General features: G+C 39.6%; 2 protein-coding genes across 3 annotated transcripts; one reads left to right on the top strand and one right to left on the bottom strand.

Moving 5' to 3' along the window:
- Positions 1-2,435: 2,435 nt before the first annotated feature.
- mgst3a (microsomal glutathione S-transferase 3a) lies at positions 2,436-4,538 on the top strand. The gene is made up of 6 exons (XM_041803710.1): positions 2,436-2,584; positions 2,973-3,099; positions 3,259-3,332; positions 3,455-3,512; positions 3,707-3,779; positions 3,865-4,538. The coding sequence occupies exons 2-6, from the start codon at positions 2,983-2,985 to the stop codon at positions 4,002-4,004; spliced, it is 462 nt and encodes a 153-aa protein (XP_041659644.1). The 5' UTR covers positions 2,436-2,584; positions 2,973-2,982; the 3' UTR covers positions 4,005-4,538.
- Positions 4,539-5,225: 687 nt separating this feature from the next.
- LOC121519806 (mucin-5AC-like) lies at positions 5,226-20,097 on the bottom strand. Of its 2 annotated transcripts, XM_041802770.1 has the most exons (6): positions 19,894-20,097; positions 17,991-18,266; positions 16,128-16,202; positions 12,722-13,033; positions 12,448-12,608; positions 5,226-6,076 (listed from the first exon to the last, which is right to left on the bottom strand). In XM_041802770.1, exons 1-6 carry the CDS (start codon positions 19,958-19,960, stop codon positions 6,032-6,034), a joined length of 936 nt encoding a protein of 311 aa, XP_041658704.1. In that variant the 5' UTR covers positions 19,961-20,097; the 3' UTR covers positions 5,226-6,031. The 2 variants fall into 2 exon arrangements, with proteins under 2 accessions (XP_041658704.1, XP_041658705.1); XM_041802771.1 differs by lacking the exon at positions 16,128-16,202.
- Between the last annotated feature and the right edge of the window lie 251 nt (positions 20,098-20,348).

Raw genomic sequence — 20,348 nt, 5'->3', positions numbered from 1 at the left:
ATCCAAAGAAAATGAGAAAAATTACTAGAAAGCTTGAGACAAGTACTGAAATTTACTCATAATCATAGGAGAACCTAAAATATACATGCATGAATTTACCCTCCACTTATGGCTTCTGTACATAGAATACGTTCCACATTTTTTTTCCTTGCACACATTCACGACCCACTTTTGAGTCCCGACCCACCAGTTGAGAACCACTGCTCTAGGTTGCCCTTCCATTGGATAAAACCTGTTTGAGTGCCCTCTTCCAGTGGAAGGGAAAGTGCCCTTCCCTATCCTGCAAACCCCTTAAAAATACTGTATCTGCTACTTTGCCAGAGTCATTGCTTCAGCAACAAATGGCGTAGAAGTTCACAATTCCTTATCTGTTTTATTACAGAGGTGTAATCGGTTAACCTGACACGCCTGATGGATTTGTTTCAGTGAGAAACACAGAAACAGGCATATCCATCTGTTTTGCAAGGTTAGTAGTCGGTATAATCACATAATAAAAAATATTGAATCGTTTTCCTGGTTTTAAACTAGTTCACTATTATACTGTATGTATAAAAACGTTATTGTGCTTTTGCCCCACTGTACTGACAGGTCCCCCTTTTTTTAATCATTTTTGTTCCTGCCAATCAAACCTCCCGAGTCTGCCACTGTTGTAACTCAGAATCTTATGATGTCTGATAGATGTCTGATAACATTTTGGTCTTGTTGATAACTTAAATTTGAATTCAGAATCTTTTAAAGGGAGGTTGCTTTCTGTCAGAGCTGCAAACATTACTGTATTTGAAAAATGGAGATAACACTTTTACTTAATTGTCTATTGTTTATATGGATCCCTATTAGCACATGGTCACAGCTACTCTTCCTGAGGTCCAGAACACAAAATAGTATGCATACACATTTTCTGATATCAGGTAGTTTATTCTATTCAGTGATGGTCCTGTACATGGCAGATTTCTGTTGAATGCCTGTCTTAGCTACAGTTAAAGCAAAGAGACCTTCTACAACCTGTCTGGTGTTGTGACCATGAACTTCATCACCACATACTAACTTATAATGTAAGGATTTTTTTTTTCAAATAAGGATAGAAGATTATAATGAAGTCTTATAAAACGTTCAGCCATTGAAACCTGTAATGCATTATATCTACAATAACTCTGAAAAAGGTAGTGGAGGACCATGCATGCAGCTCTGGTTTGCACAAGCTTTGGCTTTTGAATATCTTTTTTTTTTTTTTGCTGCACTTGACAAGATTGCAGAGCTGTAATCTAAATGTGATAATACTATAGCATTGGTTACAAGTTTAACAGGATAATCATTTAGGAATTAAGTGTTTATTTTAATTGCAGACACAGCTCTGCTCATTTTAGTTACAATACTATCAATGTTAGTGGTCCATTACAATTCATCATCAAGGGTTACACCTAAAAGCTTAACAGTATCTACTTGTTCTTTTGCAATTTTGTAAAATTGACCGTGAAAACTGTAAATCTTTTCTCAATGCATGGTAAAAACAGAGAACATATTTTGTCTTAAATATATTTAATATATTATCATTAACCCATTTAGACACAAGGTGTAGTTCGTCCTAGAGGATAGAGTTTAATTCATCATTTTTTGCAGCAGAGTGTAAAGTAGAATCATACATGCATGGTCACTTTAGCTTGATTCAAAGCCAATGGCAGGTCATTAGTGAAAACTGGAAACAAAAGCAGTCCAATGCAGCGTCCTTATTTTTTTATTTTTGATGATGGGTATGATTTTAGCAGCTTTCAGTTCTTTGAGGAAAACTCCATCTCGTAAACTACAATTGAAAATGAGATGGACAGGAACAGCAGTATATTGTAATCTGGCATTAATCGCACTGGTTTCCCATCCAGATTATCCAATTCAAATGGAATGTTGTTTTCACAGATATCAAAAGCTTTGTAACATCTTCAAGACTGGCTGCAAAACAAAACTTAAGTTTTCATGATCCTTTGCTTGATCAAATTAGAGGGGGAAATTTACTTATAACAGGTGATAGAGTCAGATTGTAGGAGTAATCTCAATCAGATAATTAGTGTTAGTCTAGCAAGACAACTATGGCCTGTAATATTAATAAACATGAACACATGATTAGAAATAAATATATAAATGTCAATTTCTATGAAAGACAGAACGTTATGTTTGTTAGTTGTATCACATCACTTTGTTCCAGTCAGCCCGGAATTTGGCTCCTCCTGACTGCGTTCTGGAAAGAAGTCCATTTTTGCCGGTTGCCCTGGAAACGAGTGGACATCAAAGCAGCATACTTGCGCGCGAACTACTTCTCCTTTGGTTTGCTTTTTTAATATACAAATGTTGCTACACTGAAAAGTGAAACCGGATACATCAGCGACAGTTATCACTCATTTGCTACACAGGCTGTTGAGTAAATCATTGTCCAAAACACGGTCAGTCTGTTTAGCCGTCACCACGCCTTCAACGTGTTACGTAACATCACGTACACCGACGCATTTAAGTAGGAAACTTCAGTGAGTCGGTTCGTCTCGGTGTCTTCATCTGAGTGTAAGGGCTGTCAGCGGCGTTTCACAGCCATATCTTTCAGGTAAATGGTTTAATTGTTGTGGCTTCTTTCATTGCTTCGTGTTTCCTGTTGGCTATGTTGGTCAGAAATCAATGGCGCCGTTTGAGTCCTCATTTGACCTTTCATTTTGACGCCGTCCTTGCTGTCTGCTTTTGGTTCTACAGCTTCTTTTCTCCTCTTTGACAATTATGTTAACAACTTGTTTTAAAAAGAGCACCAGGAGCCCACAAACCCCAGTATTTAATGTATTTAAATGCATGTGCACCTTTGTACCCATTACAAATATAGAAAAAAAAACAGCGAGGTTATGCTTCAATGTAAGATTACATTTTTAAATATACTAAAAATGAAGAATGCGATGCATTTTATTTAGGCACTCAATATGGATGTGCCCTCTGCTCCATTTCAGGGTTATCAGGATGGGTGTGCTCTCTAAGGACTATGGATTGGTGGTTTTGACTGGTGTTGCCAGTATGGTGATGGTTGGACACCTGGCCTTCAAAGTTGGCAAAGCCCGCAAGAAGTACAATGTCCCTGTGAGTATTGGTGTTCAAATATACAAGACAGAATACAGCCCTTTCTTCACCGCAGAAAGTCTGCAGCTTGTTTACATAGGGTAGATTAAGCATGGGCTGGGCACTGCATATTTGACTGCTTACTGTACAGCTGCTTTACAAATATTCCTTTCTTTGCAGTACCCTCAGATGTACAGCGATGACCCAGAGAATGGGAAGATCTTCAACTGCATTCAGCGTGCACATCAAAACACGTAAGTCCAATCTTTTAGTTGTAATACAGTCTAAGTTCATCTGTCATTGTACCACCCTTTTATGAGTCATAGTAGTAGTGAAAAGAGGTGAAAGTTAACATTATGCTTTCTCCTCCCACCAGTTTGGAGATCTACCCCGCCTTTCTGTTCTGCCTCGCTATTAGTGGATTGAATTGTCCTGTAAGTTCATTTTTGCACTGTCACACCCTCTAGCACTTACATACTGAACTTCCCAGAGTAAGATGTTGCATGCAAACTTATAACAAAAAATGTATGAGTGTTTTTTGAGTGATATACAATGATTCTGGAATAAATTTATAAAAATCTTGGCATATTTCAATGTGTTGTTTTTCTTGTGTGTCTGGCTATCACAGCGCTGTGCCAGTGGACTTGGAATTGTGTGGATTATAAGCAGAGAGGTGTATGCACATGGGTACTCCACAGGAGGTAAGATAATACAGACAGTTTTTCTTCCTTTGCAGCCTTAAACAGGATGTGAATGTGCTATTATTATTCTGTTCTTCTTTATAAGATCCTAAAAAGAGGATGCGAGGAGCTTTCGGGAATTTGGCCATGCTCGGGTTGATGCTGTCCACAGTCAACTTTGGCCGCCAGCTGCTCGGCTGGACAGGACCTCAGATGCGAGGCCCCTTCCGCCAAATTAACGCTTGATGGTGAGGACAGATCCTTAAGCGTTGCCCCGATTAGTCATTCGCCTTTTAATCAAAGCCACTTTTATAACCCTGATGTCTGCTAACCTCTGACCAGTTTTACACTTGGAGTCAGGTGAGGTTGTTGCTCTCAAGTGACTTGACCGGTTCTCCTGGAAGGGAAATGCCTTATTAAGGGTAATTAATTTGTTTTCTCTGATGGGCACTCCTGCAACAATTAAGATCAGTCTGATTGTCTTAAGGGCATCTGCACCCTAATTTTAAGCTAATAGAAAATGTCCATGCATTTTTTGCAATAAAGATCATGTTCTAAAAAGGGATATTTCGAGGAAATAGATCTAAAATGACATTATGTTTGCACATTCTTGACTGAAACATCAGATTTTGTATGAATACATGAAAATGAATGTTGCTTTTCAAAGTATAAACTTTATATTCCACCTATGATTGTCTTGATTGTAGATTTCATTCATCCTGAAAAAAAGGATGTGACTTGTCATAGTGATAATATTAAATATCACACATTGGTTATAAATAATCTTGTAGTCTTTTTATTGGCCGTTGAATGACTGATTGTGTGATCTTGTTAGCTCTAGTGTGTGTAAGGGAGCAGCTTTCTTTTTTTAATCTGATTAATTGTTCAAAGTCCACTGTGCTTGTCTAGGCAGGTGCTTTTATATCTCAGCAGAGCTGTCAGCAACTACAAAAGAAAATTCACTTCATACAATGACATAGCATTATGGCTGAAAACTCACGCTCTTCATCTTAAAAGGTTCTGCAGTCCATAAATCCAAAATGAGGCTCAAAGTATTGTGGTTTTCTTTTTATTATCAAACAGGAAATCTTAGTGAATTAATATACAGTCCACATTTCAAAGACATATTATCATAAATCACTGTAACTCAGAACACACAAAAACTCAGATACAACAGCTTTGTTCAAGTACATTTGCATAATACTCCAGCTAATACACATACAGCTAAGGACAGTCTCAACTAAACAACTCCTCTGCCTGCTTTCACTGTTTTCAGCCAAAGCATTTGGACTTAAATACATTCTTTATAAATACGAATTTAACAACACATTTTACCATAAAGTGTATTTAACGGTTACAATTTGCTTGTGTTAAGGTATTTGTTGAGCAAAGCTGTAATTTTCTCAGTGTACATTGGTGGAAACATTCATCATTAGAAAAACAAAAGCCCAATTCAAGTTTCATAAAACAGCATCAAGAAGCCGATGAATGTAATTCAAAAACGTGTAACTACGCATTAAAGGCTGCAAAAATCAACACTTTCCACATGTAATTTGGGTAATATATTTAAACGGCTAACTGTCAGAGAATCCATTTTTTCAAAGATATGGCTTGTGAAGCAAAACCTTTCTCACTTCTGCTGATACTTTTGTTGATTTTCTGCAACAAGGCCTCATTGTTAAGACAGCATGAGCAACCAGGTAAAAGTGCACTTCACTACTATTTGGTCACCAAAGGGATCATTAATAATCAATAATCATTTTAGGCATTTTGGCAGCTTTCCCTTCTTGAAGCACTTCATACCCTCATCTTGTCTTTGATACCCGCTTGTATTTCTCTTGATGACCTGAGATTTTGTATTAAATATATCGGAGGACTTCCTGCTACCTTGACCCATATTACCTCAGAAGTCCCCCAGGGGGCACTGTGACCATTCATGCCACATTAAAGTGCTGTGCATACATGAGGAGTCAGTCAGGGGTGCAGATTACTCGCCTCAGGAAAGGAAGAAACAACATGTCTCCACCAAACTGAATCTCTGCAGAAATTTAAAGGGAATGTGGAAAAAGTACAACTGAATCCTCTCTTAAATAATGTTCTGATTGTTTCTGGTGTAAACCTGAAAGGTAGTTCTACCCCTGACCTAAAGTGTGTGTGTTTTTGTCTGATATTCAGGAAAAAGCTTTCCTGGGACCAACACTGGCTCCTTTGGTGTCTGCTCTCTTGTGTCTTCTGCTCTCTGAGTGGTGGAAGTGATTAGCTGGATAATTCAATCAGTAGCTGTATCTGGAGAGTGGCGTATCTTCCATCAAATCATCCTGGAAAAGAGGATGAAAACAAGAATAATTGTTAAATTAGAGCAGTGCAGTCTGAGAATGAAACTGCAAAGGTGAGGAAAAATCCAACAAGGTGAATGTCTATGTGCTCAGTTTGACCATTTTCAGACCAGCTACATGGCTACTGACATCTGTACTGTCTGCCACACTACGTCACCAGTTATAAACTTATGCATATTTAAGATTTTGAGGAACTCTGATTTTTTTTTTTTTTTTACCATTTTGGAAAGACAGAATGAGGTGACTATAGCCATTTTTACATATGCACTTGTGGAAATCTCAAGAAAATTTGAGATGGGAGAGGGGGATCTCAGAGCACATGATGAAGTACAGTGCTTATAAAAACTATTCACCCCCTTGGATGTTTTAGCTTCTCATTGATTTTCTTAATCAATCATGGCCAATATAATTGTGCTTTTTGACAAAAACCCTATTTAATGTGAACGTGAACAGATTTCTACAAAGTAATGTCAATTAAACAAAAATGTGTAAAGCAAGTGACTGCATAAATATTCACCCCCATTTCAGTGGCCGGCTGGCCAAGTTCAACAGAGGTCCAGCTAATTAGTGCTAGTAGTCTCACAGTTAGTGAAATGGGACTAACTTGGGTGCAGTGAATTTTTCTCAAGTGGTTGTAGTATAAAGACAACTGTGTCAGGAGGGTCCAGTCACTGGTTTATCAGTATTATTGGCTACCATTACACCATGAACACAAAATAACACTCCAAGCAACTCAGTGAAAAGGTTATTGAAAAGTAGAAGTCAGAGGATGGATACAAAAAAATTCCAAGGCAGTGAACATCCAGGGGCTAAGTTAAATCCATCATCAAGAAATGGAAGGAATACAGCACATGTATCCCTAGATCAGGCCGTCCTCACAAACTGAGTTGCCGTACAACAACTGTTAACCCAGATTCTTCATTAATCAAAGCGTTATGGGAGTGTGGCCAAGATAAAGCCACTGTTGATGAAAACAAAATAATGCTTTGTGGCCCTCAGACAAGACGCTATGTTGGTGGACACCACATATGGCACATCATGTGGGGATGCTTCTCGGCAGCCAGCCCTGGAAGACTTGTAAAGGTAGAGGGTAAAATGAAAGCAGCAAAATACAGATCCTAGGGGGCAGTCTTATTCAGTCTGCAAGACAACTACAGATTGGGAGAAAATTAATTTTCCTGCAAGATAATAACCCGAAGCATACAGCGAAAGCTACACAGAAATGGTTAAAAGGCAAAAAGGTGAATGTTCTGGAGTGGCCGAGTCAAAGCCTTGAGCTCAATCTAAATAGAGAATTTGTGGCTGGACTTGAAAAGGGATGCTCACGTCCAATCCCCATGCAAACCAACAGAGCTTGAACAATTTTGCAAAGAAGAATGAAGTAGAATTTCAGTGTCCTGGGGCCTCATGTACAAAGGGTGCGTACGCACAAAAACGTGGTGTACCTTCTTTTTCACGGCAAAGTTCAGATGTATCAGGAGTAAAATGTGCGGCGCCTCATGCCAACTTCATGGCTGGCATACGCACGTTTCTACAGCTGTTGATTCTTTGGCAACACTTAGAGGTGATGCTGGGAAACTGTTTTAATATATAAATGTGATGTGCACATCAGAGACACATGAACAATTAACACATATGAACATTTAACACACACGTGTCTACAATTACACGAGTGGATATATAAGCATGATGTGCTAACTGGTGAAAATAAATACCATGAACAACAATGGCTTTAGCAGTATTAGAAGACATTGTAAATGGTGCAATAGGGAGAGAGTGAGTGGTCAGAGACAGAGAGGATTTACTGGCACATGATGACAACTGGCTCATCAGCCGCTTTAGGTTCCCGAGGGCAATCCTCCTGGAACTGCACGCAGAGCTGCTGCCGGCTTCAGAGCGCAACAGGAGCCATGCGCTGCCTGTATCCATACAGGTGCTGACCACACTGGGGTCCTTAGCAACTGGGGCTCCCAGAGGGAGCTGGCCGACCGATTGGGACTGTGCCAGTTGACCCTGAACCGAGCCATGCCAGCTGTGTGGGATGGAATTATCCGCATGTCCGCCAGGTATATCAAATTCCCATACAATGCAGCTGAAAAAGGTCAACATTAAAGTGCAATTTGCAGTGAGAGCTGGTTTTCCTAATGTAATCAGAGCTATCGAGTACACACACATTGCTGTAAAAGCACCATCACATGATGAATTAGTATATGTCAATAGGAAAAATTTTCATTCGATCAATGTACAGATCATAGTTGATGTGCAAATGCAATTAACCAACATTGTGCTGAGGTGGCCTGGTTCAATGCATGATTCATACATTCTGAGTGACAGCATGGTTGGGAACAGACTACAAGCTGGCACTGTGCGCGACGGGGGGGCTTCTTGGTGAGTAAATTTATTCGTTTAATTGTCCTAATATTAATCCCCGTGATTCACATTGAGCATGTGAGCCCCCAAATTCTATCCCATCTTCACAGCATGATTACTAGTCAGTGGTTAAAGTTAGTGACTTGCTGTTTTTTGCTAGTTAAAGTACAGCTTCAGATATTTCCAACAAGCCCCTGATTGTCTCTGTGGGCAAAATACTCATGTTAATAATCCCGTGCGTAAAGTGTGAAATCCATGCGTAAAGTGTGAAATGACTTAATCAGCCTCGCCTTTTCCCAGATGCACTTCTGCACTAATTTGCAACAACAGTGTGTGATCCATGTAAGTTGTGTATAAAATTAACAAATGGAAACTGTAAATCAAGTTTACTTTGTCTGCTTTGCGGCGACTCTCTGTTCAAATGGGGTTGGCCCCTCTTCTCCTGTCCCCCGCCTGTTTTGGCCACATTTTGGCGGTGGGCTGCTGTTCTCTGCTTCACATCCACCTTGATGTCGGACCACTTCTTCTTCAATTCAGCATGTGTGCGCTTTTCTGATCCCACAGCAGATCTTCCACTCACTGCTCTTGCGTTTACAGTTTATGCCGACAGCGTGCCAAAGAGGACATTTTGTGCGCCTCCACTTCAGTTAGAAGCGTCTCCAATTCGCTTTCTGTGAAGTTCTTCTGTTTTCCTGTCTTACTTATTCTTTTGTTTTAATTTTCTGATTGTGCAGAGAGGGGGATCTCAGGCGCAGGGCTCATTTAAATATGATTTGCGTATTTAAATGGGGCCTGGACAGGGAGAGGTCAGGTACTCCAACATGTGCGCTCAATTGATTGGGATGTACAAAGGAAATGTGCTTGGATTCATGCGTGCGCACAGATTCATACATCTGGATATTTTTATGTGTATGCCATGTTTCAGTAGGGAATCTTAGTAGGAAGTCTTTGCACATGAGGACCCAGATCTGCAAGCCTGATTGACACCTATCCACACAGACTCAGTGCTGTGCTTTATGCAGTCACTTATTTTACAGTACATGATTTGGTTTTGTTGAAATTACTTTGTAGAAATCTGTTTTCACTTGGACATTAAAGAGGTTTCTTTGAGAAAAATGTCACAAAAGCCAAATTATATTGACCAGGACTGATTTATAAAATCATTAAAAAGGGTAAAACATCCAAGGGGGTGAAGCCTTTATAGGCACTGTAGAACAACATGAGAATAGCAGACAAAGTAACAGACCCCCTGCTTTAATGACAGATTTCTATCATTATATCAGTGCTAAATGATCGATAAATAAATAAATAAATAGTTTGACATAGTCACCAAACTAAAAATGAGCAAAAAAAAAAAAAACATACTGCAGAACAGAGAACATAATGAAGCATATTGATTACATGCTCAGAGATCACACCGGACACACATAAGTTGCAGGATATGAATGTCATTGCCTCATCCCGCTAAGTGAATTTTCCTGAATATTTCCTGCTGTATTCATACTTGGCTCACCCTGACTTTATGTGATAATATGACAAGGAGGCTGGCAAGAAAAACACTGAGAAGAGTAAGGTACCGCTTTCACACATATGCCAGTTTCACATATGCATCCTAGAAAATTTCACAGTAGTAGACTAACCCTGTTGGACAGGTAAGTCTCAGGAGGAAAGACATGACATAGAAAGAAGAGGAGACATGGGAAGAGCAGACAAAGCAATTGACATTGCTATATGAAACTACAGTAACATGGTTCATTATACTTTCTACAGCTGCATGCTGTTTGCAGGATATATAAATGTCATCACCCTTCCCACCATTAAAAAATATTTCCTGTTATGTTCACACATCACCTCTTCAGAACTTTATACATAATATTTACTTGCTCACCCTTGAAGTTTTCTTCATCTGGTATTAGGGCTATAGAGAACACATGAAATTTTCCATCATTTTTCTGGTAAAGTGAAAATCCAAATTTTTACCCAGACTCCAACTACATTTTTTTCTGCCAGCACCAACGTATGAACAAGTAAGAGGGGAGCATGTATGAAAACAGCTGGTATGACAATCTTGTATGTTTGTGTTCACATAAGCTGCTCATTTATTAAAGAGAAGACCTCATACTCAGGAATTTTGTGTAAATGACAGCTGGGTTTGGCTCCAGCCCCCTGCAACCCCAAAAATAATAAGTTGTGTCAAAAATGGATGGATGAGGAATTCCCTGTTACCCTATATAATGCCTATACATTTCACTATATCCACAATATCCACATAATGATACCATACTGCCAAATTCATTGTTTACAAAGTATATAAACATGGGAATCTGACAAAACCACTCACACACTTGATTTTTGTGGGCCTCATCTGGAGGAAAAAAATTCCCAAACTGTCAATTTTCATATTTAAGCCATTGATACTCAACGTGTGGCTCTTGACCCACATGTGGCTCTTTTAAGTCTTAATTTGAAATATTTTTCCCCCAGAAAACCTTAAAAAAGGGAAACTTTGACCTCAGACATTATCCATCATAAATCACATTAATCAGTTCGTTTCCCACACAGTTACAGTAGGCTTTAATTGTCAACCTTTATTTTTTGTCTATGTATTTCCATTGCCCTGATTTGCAATTTATTGCCCCTTTTTTAAAAATTGGGGGGGGGGGGGCTTTTTAATCCATTTTTACAGCTTTGAGCCCACTTTTGCCACTTCTTTTTGCAACTTTTTGCCACTATTATCCAGTTTCTGCCCCTTTTACTCTGGTTTTTATTTTTTTTATCCTGCTTTTTTCTATTTATGTCACTTTGCCATTACATGCCACTTTTCCCCACAATTTTTTGCCACTCTTTGCTGCTTTTTGCCCATTCTACCACCTTTTGCCTTTTCACTCTTTTTTTTTTGTCATGTGTTTGCCACTTTTTGACCATTTTTGCCACCTGTAACTTTTTTGTCACTTCTCACCCAAATTTGCCACCTTCTGCCTTTTATGCCACATTTTCTCCCCATTTTTGTCACTTTTCACCCAGTTCTTGGCATTTTATGTCTACTTTTCACCCTTTTTTGCTGCTTTTTGACCATTTTGCCCCCTTTAACTTATTTTTATTGGCACTGTAACCCATTTCTGCCACTTTTCATTACTTAGATTTTGGCTCTTGCGAAGGTATTTTTCAACAATTTGGCTCTTTGGTTGAGCAGGGTTGAGTAATGCTGATTTAACTCATCCCTAGCCAATATGTAGTTACACAGTGGTGAACAAAAAATACAGAAAAATGTGGACCTGTAGCCACCGTTTATATGGCTGCTTTAATGTTAGATGAAAAGGGGCTGAATGCAAGCATTATGTTGTGTTCTGCATTACCATGCATGTGGCTATATATTCAAATACAGCCCAATGTCTCTACGTCTTTGCCGTGTAAACAGCCAGGGATGCATGACATTAACAGCACATAGGTATCAGCTAGTATGAAAATTTCTGCTGATATTTACAACTGATATTTACACCTTTATCAGCTGTAAATATTGGGCATACAAATAAATCAGTGGAGTTTTAGCCTGAAACAACAGACTTACATAAGATGAAGTCTTATTCTTTATTCATCATTCTTTGCACTTTAAAGTGCATTTTAAGGACTGAAATTTGTTAATATTTTCATCCTCAAGCTTTTAATTGTGTGTTTTAAGGGCTGAAGTTTTAGGTCTGAACTCCTTGAAATATCAGTATTGAAATTGGCTAGAATTAATTTGTTAATCTCAAAAATCCAATATAAATATAAATAGACTTTTGTTTAAAACTAAACAAACCCATAACGGAACAACAGGGTGAGCACCCTTCTGACCTTTGGCATAGACAAACCAACAATGACAATAACAAACCAAAAAAGTTCATGCATATATAGACTGTACATCCAATTTAACAAAAGTTGGATGGCTAACTTTAACACCTTAACCGCACAGTAAAACAACACATGCACAGAAAGTTTCTCACCATAGGTAGATCCTGCAGCCGGTGGAACTCTGGGTGGTTTGTTCTTTGGCGAAACTTGAGGAAGAGGATGACAAAGACGATAGCCGTGGTGACAATGAACACTGACAGTAGGCCAGCCAGCAGGGGGTCCAGAGGGGAAGTTGAGTGGGGCCTCTTGTGGTCTTTAATGACACAAAAATGAAAAACATACCAACTCAGTTTTCCTCTTAAATGGGAAATTAAAGCCAATGTATGTATCCTAAAGCAACATACTTTCACTTGTTCATCACCTCACCTTCACCTCCAACATTTAGTTCAGATGGGACCTCCTTGTGCGTTGGCCCTGCAGCACCCTGGCCCGTGGCAGAGGTCAGAGGGAGCCCTGTGGTTGGTTGCTGTGTGGAGGCTGTGGTCAGGGACTCAGATTGCTGCTGGATGGTGGAGGCATGGGCTGTGGAGCTGCTACCCTGCACTGTGTGGGCTGGCAGAGATGAAAAGGTGGTGTGGGGCTCTGTGGTCAGCAGGGTCCTGCTTTCAGTGGTGGAGATGTGCTGTGGAGGGGTGGAGCTCTCCACGGTCGGTGTGGATGAAAGGCTGTTTACAGGAGCTGTGAGAGGGGATATGCGGGCAGAGATGTATCAATGTAAAACAGTGCAGAGTATTCTGCAAAACAAACCCACCTTAAATACAGAAGACAGTAGTGACTCGTAAAAACAGATCCTTCTCCTGACATTAAAGCTGCAGTCCATAAAGTTTGAGTTGTCCTACTTGTCAGTCCCACAAAAGCAAGCACAATGCCTGCTGCAAATACTGATTGTATTTTCATTAATGAGCAACCACTGATAGGAGTAAAGAAACCAAGAAGTGCAAAAAAAACTGCAGCTCCTTAAGTGACCATTTGAGGCTTGGTCAAAGCCCAGCAACTCTCCATTAGGTCTTATGCTATCATGGCTATATTAGGGCAGAAAATATATTTACAGCCTGGTTCAAAGCTTGTTTCAAACTTTGTCTCATTTTTGTCACTCTTGTCACTTTTGAATGGATATATGCATTTGATTCATTTAATCATTTAAGCCTATAGTTAAGGCTCAATTATGCTCACTTCAAGTAGGAAATTATATCTGTGCATTTTATACATAATAACTGTCACTGCTCATGTGCGTCTGTTAGGTTGGGTTGAACATTAAAAAATGTATTCTGCCAGATGTCATTGTCCACAACGTCTTTGCTACTTCTCTATCCTTTTTCTGCCCAGCTGTTCTGTTGTAGTTGTCCATCTCTGTGAACTCAAGGCTATGTTGCTCAACACTGCCCCCATGTCAATCTAATGTTTGGTCCATATCCATGTATGGTAGACATACAGACATAAATAAACATAGAGTAGCAACAGGAAGCGCCGACCATTTAAATGTATAGCATAAATGAGTTTTAACTCAGACAACGAGTCTGACCTCACTAGGTGTTTTCAGACAGACACAGTTCTGGATCTGGTTCTGGTTCTGGCTCTATAACGGAGTCTCAGAACATTGGTGCTTTCTGGCGAACCAACCAGTTTAAGCAGTACCAAAGTGGGAGGACATGATGGACATGTATCACTACATCCAGCTCCATTTTTGCCCAAGTCTTTCCTGGTGCCCCGGTATTCCTTCTTTAGTGTCTTGAACTAATTATTATTTGGTCTGGTGTTCAGGTGAACCCGGCCTTCACTATCTCTTCCGCAAGTTTGGCATATAACTTGCTTTTCCTTGTGCTTCTCTCCAGCTTCACCTGGAATTCTGAAGATGCGCAGATTACAACCAAACATTTTGTCTCCCCAGCAGACAACTTTTTCTTCATTTTCAGCTCGTCTTCACAACCTAGAATGTGATACGCCAACTGATGATATCACAGGTCCCAAGAAAGAACCAACTATTATTGGTTCCAGCTGAGAATCAAGCTCAGAACCAATTTTTTCCCAGTTGGAACGCACCGGCCAGTTCAAAATTAGGTTAAGGAACCGGAACCGGCACGGAGCCCTGCTGATCTGAAAAGCCTATCAGTCAGTTTACATTGTTGGAGCCTTTTGGATTTCTTTTTTGTGTACACACATTTAGTAGTCATGGCCTGTGTGCTTTGCTAACTGTCCATCAAAACACAGTTTATTTGTCTCTCAGTTGTTTTTGTTTTTTAGTGAATCCCTTGTATTAAATGTATATGTCTGCATAAACAACCACATGCCCCTGTTTGTGCTCAACACACCTGGCCAACTTGTTTGTGCTTGTTTGGTGCAACGTCTACTCTTTAACTTGTTTTAAAGGCCCAGCTGGAAAGGGGCCTTGCATATTAGCTTAGGCTATAGATGCTGTACTGTGCAGTAGCGGTTTTCTTGCCTCACTTGTTGCTACACAAATAAACATGAAATAACCTCTAGGCTAACATAAAAACAACACCAACTATGATCACATATAGAATATAATTTTGTGAGATGTGAAATTTGTCTGGCTCACTAGCCAGCTAATGAGTTATCCTCAGGCACAGAATGTAAAGCTTTGATTAATAATAATTTGAAAACATCTCACTCATTTACATTTGTTCTTCAGTTGAAATTTGGTTATGTGACCCTGGCGAAAATCTGGTCTTTTCTGGTTATAAGAAAAGCAACATGGCAAAACCAGGGCTTCTAAAAGGTGGTTGACAAACCAACTTTTGGCCTCACAGCAGCTTTGTCTACTATTTATAAAGTCTATAATTTTCATGCAGCAAGCAAACAAATTGCATAGTAGGGACTGGAGTGGCCATCATCACACATTGCTCATTTCTGCATCTCTAACTTTTGCAGGTTTTTTTAGGTTAACACCACATTTTCACACAAACGTCTTCCACTGTGTTGGAGAATGTGTTGGTTGTACTGCTTACGAGGGTGACAGGGGCCCATATAATCAGGGCTGAAGTCACAGACAAAAATACCAGTCCAGATACGAATTGATTAGGTGCCTCAGACAAAGTTGTCGGTACCCTTCTGTTGAGGAAAGAAAAATCAACAATGGTCACTGAAAGTATCTGCAACTGTCAAAAGTGATGATAATGAAAAGTGATGAAAATTAAATCATGAAAATCAGACATTGCTTTTCAATTGTGGCTCAACAGAATCATTAAAAAACTAATGAAACTGCTCTGGACAAAACTGATGGTATCCTAGAAAAGATTGAAAATAATTTGACTATATGGACATGTTAAACTAAAGTGTGTCCTGTAATCAGCATCACAGGTGTCTTCAAACTTGTAATCAGTCAGTCTGCCTATTTAAAGGCTGAAAAGTAGTCACTGTGCTATTTGGTATCATGATGTGTACCACACTGAACATGGACCACAGAAAGCTAAGGAGACAGTTGTCCCAGGAGATGGATGTGGCCGCAAGAAAATTGGAATGGTAACCAAAGAGCCCAGAACAATTCCAAAGAGATTAGAGGTGAACTCAAAGGTGAAGGTACATCAGTGTCAGACTGCACCATCCATCACTGTTTGAGCTAAGGTGGACCTAATGGAAGACGGCCGAGGAAGACTCCACTGGCTTGAATTTTCCAATATGCATATTGAAAAGCCACAACACTTCTGGGAGAATGTCCTTTAGACAGAGGAGACAAAACTGAAGCTTTTTTCCAAGTCACATCAGCTCTATGTTCACAAACGCAAAAATTAGCATACAAGGAAAGAACACCTACCTACTGTGAAACATGGAGGTGGCTTGGTTATGTTCTGTGGCTGCTTTGTTGCATCTGGCACAGGGTGTCTCAAATCTGTGCAGGGTAGAATGAAATCTCAAGACTATCAAGGCATTCTGAAGTGAAATGTGCTGCCCAGTATCAGAAAGCTTGGTCTCAGTTGCAGGTCATGGGTCCTCCAACAGGATAATGAGCCAAAACACCAGCTAAACAGCCAAGAATTGCTAAGAACAAAACATTGGACGATTCTGAACTGGCCTTCTCTGAGCCCCAATCTAAATCCTATTGAACATCTGTGGAAGGAGCTGAAACATACAGTCTGGATAAGGAATCCTTCAAACCTGAGACAGCTAGAGCAGTTTTCTCATGAAGAGTGGACCAAAATAACAGTGGACAGGTGCAGAAGTCTCATTGAGAGTTACAGAAATTGCTTGATTGTAGTGATAGAGGTTGTGCAACAAAATGTGAAGTTAAGGGTACCATCATTTTTGTTCAGGCCAGTTTCATTAGTTTGTTTTTTTGAAACGACTCAATTGAACCACAATCGAAAAGCGATGCCTACTTTTCATTAGTTCATTTTCAGTAATTTTTTATTTATCATTACTTTTCTCAGTTATTTCAGTGACAACTGTGGGTTTTTCTTTTTTAAACAGAACGGTACCAACAATTTGTATATGTTTATATCCCACTAACGGGCAAATGTTTTAATAAAAAATGGATAGTGTAAGAGGAAAAACTGATACTTTGTGTATGTAAAATGTGAATATTTTCTTGTTTTTGAACTCTGCAGTCATCTGAATATCTTAGTGGGCCATCAAACAATAAGGCTTTTGAAAAGTTATTTATGGGTTCTGGGAACTTGCACTTTTTCAGACCAGGACTGTTTAATGATGAATATATTGGTGACTGCAGCCCTGGATAACCATTACATATCATATACTGTATATTAGAATTTACAGGATATTTTTGTTTTCACTCTCCAACTTCAGGCCATACATTACAAGAAACACACCCAGTCTACTGTCTCTTCTGGTTCAACCTGAGTACCCTCACTCTGCTTTAAGCACATGTGTCTGTTTACATCGTGCTTGACAGCTCACGCTGACAGCTGAGAAGGGGTCTGGGAAAGGGGGTGTGTTCAAGGAACTTTGTGAGCTGTGTAATTGCAAGTTTCTCCTGTTTACCAAAGGGTTGAGAGAGACAGGCAGGCATTTGTGCTACTGGGGGCAATATGGCCTCATCGTAACACAACATTGGTGCTTGGCGTTTTTGTGAAGGAAAAAATACAACACTTTCTATGAGATAACAAGGCAAATTTGAGTAATCATTGATATCATTTTCATTTTCATCATTATCAAAGTGAGAAACTCCAAGAGTGGCTATAGCCAAGTGAGAGACCAACACACTATTATACAGACACACAGAGAAGTGATGAAGGCAACATAAGTATGATCTGGAAAGTGTTACATGTTGTTTGTTACGCATACAACTTTTTAAGAAGTAATGTGGCGTCAGCAGAGAGGTGATATATTTATCTGGTCTATAAAAGGGAATCTCTTTAATGAGGTTACAGCACACACTCTCAGTCTTAGTCCAGTCATGTGAGGGTCAGGGAGGGGGCGGATTGTGTTACTGGAATACTGCTGGCAATGTAGCCGAGTGTGAGGAGGGCATCTGTGTTTTTAAAACAGAGTTCAGTTTGTAGGAGGTTTTATTTTAAGAATCTGGACGAAGTAAACAGAGCAGACTGAAAAATTATAGATGCACAGTTTTAGAATCAGGGATGAAAAGATGACTATATCGCAGACTTTTAGAAAAGGCACACTCAAACAGAAGCAGTGCATTCAAGTGTGTTTTCAGTACCTGATGATGAAGATGGAGTAGTCAGAGCCTGAGTACTTATGAGGAAAGGTACATCACTGTGCTGAGATGAACCCATTGGAGAGCTTGTGGTAGACGTTTGAAAGGCTGCACTTTGCACAGTCTCTGGATGAACTGCTGCCCCTGTAATGGTGGTTGCAGCTGAGGTTTCCTCCTGGCCTGTAGGGCTGTGTGTCGACAGTGGGACCTCATGATCAGGATTCTCTGTCGAGCCAGGAGATGTTGAGGTTTCAAGAGACACGGCGACACTGCTCTGACCTGTGAATTTAGATATAAAATTATAGTGCAAGACCAGTCTTTTCAAGAGATACATCATTCTGAAAGCATACAATTTACTGAATTGCCTCAGGATTTCACTATCAAGTCAAGTCAAACGTTTATTCATATCGCACATTTCAAACAACCTATTTGACCATTCTGCTTAACAGGCTTGAAACACAATATAAAACAATGACTGGGTCAATAATCAGAGTTTCTGGTTTAATAAGGAGAGGCTATCATGTATACAATGTGCCAGATTTCCATGATTTTTTTACCCTAGTCTTGGACATAACATACAAGGAAAGTGCAGCCACTTGAAATTGGCGAATCAAATTTGCAATGCACCTTCATAAAGTGTGAGTACTACAGAGAAACAAATTATAAAAGGAAATGGTGAATAATGGAAGCACAGAGGCCCTGACAACATAACTTTAGCTCTTAGTAAGGCTCAAACTTTAAACCCACTAAATTAGACTAGACTGGGCCTTCAAGTTGTCTAATCTAGGGATGCAAGTTACTGGATTTTTACTGATATCCCATATGCCGATATTTACAAATTACAAAAAGACCTAAACGTTTAGTCCTGAAAACACACAATTTAAATTTGAGGATGAACAAATTAACAAACTTCAGTCGTTAAAAAACACTTTTAAGTGTAAGGAATGATGATGAATCAAGAAAAAGACTTTAGCTGATGTAGGACTGTTAGTCCAGCAAAAACATTTACAGCAGATATAGGCAGATTTTTATATACAAAATAGCTGGTATGGTTATCAGCAGAGTTGTTCATATTTGCTTATACTGATAATTAACTTTTTTAAGCTAATATCTGCCGATGCTGACATCAAACTGATGATATTGTGCATCCCTAGACTAAACAGCTCAAAACAACATGAGCCTGACACATCATAGATGGGATTAATCCTCTGAAATTGCTTTCACGTGATGAGTAGAAACCAGAGAAACTTTTGCAATTTCCCTTTAAATAACTGTCCTTAATAGATTCATCTTTGTCAAACAGTATCTTGTATGAAGAATTAAACCAGTGAACCTGCTAAATTCAGCTTTACAATCAAGCTCAAAGATAGTTTATCATAAAGGCTGAAACTAGTATGTAAAGAAAATAAACTAAGCAGTTTTCTGTGAAATTTCATGATAAATCAACAAACACAGTTCACCACAATCTAGAAATGTAATGTAGTGCCCTCTAGTCTTTTGTTTACTGTGCAAATACTGTAATAATGCCTTTTTACGGTTTTTATAAGGTAAATCATACACAAAAGACAAAGTCTAAAAGTGAAACTCAAAGGGAATTCGTATAATTTGAGTTCACATACCTCCACGGAACATTGGTGGACACAAATAAAGGAGCGAATACATATCTTTGAAACGCCCACTGTTTATAAAACATAAATTAGGTGCTTAACAGCCTAACTGGATGGAAAGTGCGTTTTTTTTTCTTAAAGTACGCTATCATAGTCTTCAAGCTCTCTATCAACTTTCTATTGGATCAATGCGCGAGATCATCATGTGCTGAATCGATAACGAGTCCAACGTCAGCAGGATGTCAAGTCTTATCAAACACAAATACACACTCTCACACACTCCAGGGGATGACACCTACCTCTTGTCTGAGATGGGCCGGTAAGGATTATCAAGACGCAAAACACCAAATTATTTTGAAATTTCATCTCATCCGCGGCGTTTTCTCTGCAGATCACAAAGACTAAACGATCCAAAGCTTTCTCTCCGCGGTAGCTCTGCTTTTCCAGCTCTGAGGTTGTTTCCGTTACGTGATTTGACAGGGCACATCATCAGCGCTAAAAATATCCGGAGGGAGTCGGGCAGAAGAGGAGCAGGGGTGGGGCCGCGCGGCGGGCAGGCGGCGGTGGGCGAAAATGAAGCCCCGCGCGCTTTATGTTCAAAAAGCGAAAGCGTTATTTATCCCGCCGTAAAACGAAATGTTTCACTCTCGGGCTCTGTTTTTATATCCTGTTTGAGCCACACATCTCTGTTTCATTTCCTCCCACATGCATCACTTTTCAGTCGCTGTTGCTCCACTGCTCCAATCAGGCGTCA

This window comes from Cheilinus undulatus, linkage group 13 (genome assembly GCF_018320785.1).
Source record: "Cheilinus undulatus linkage group 13, ASM1832078v1, whole genome shotgun sequence".
Lineage (NCBI taxonomy): Eukaryota > Metazoa > Chordata > Actinopteri > Labriformes > Labridae > Cheilinus > Cheilinus undulatus.
This window is presented reverse-complemented; position numbering and strand designations above follow the sequence as displayed.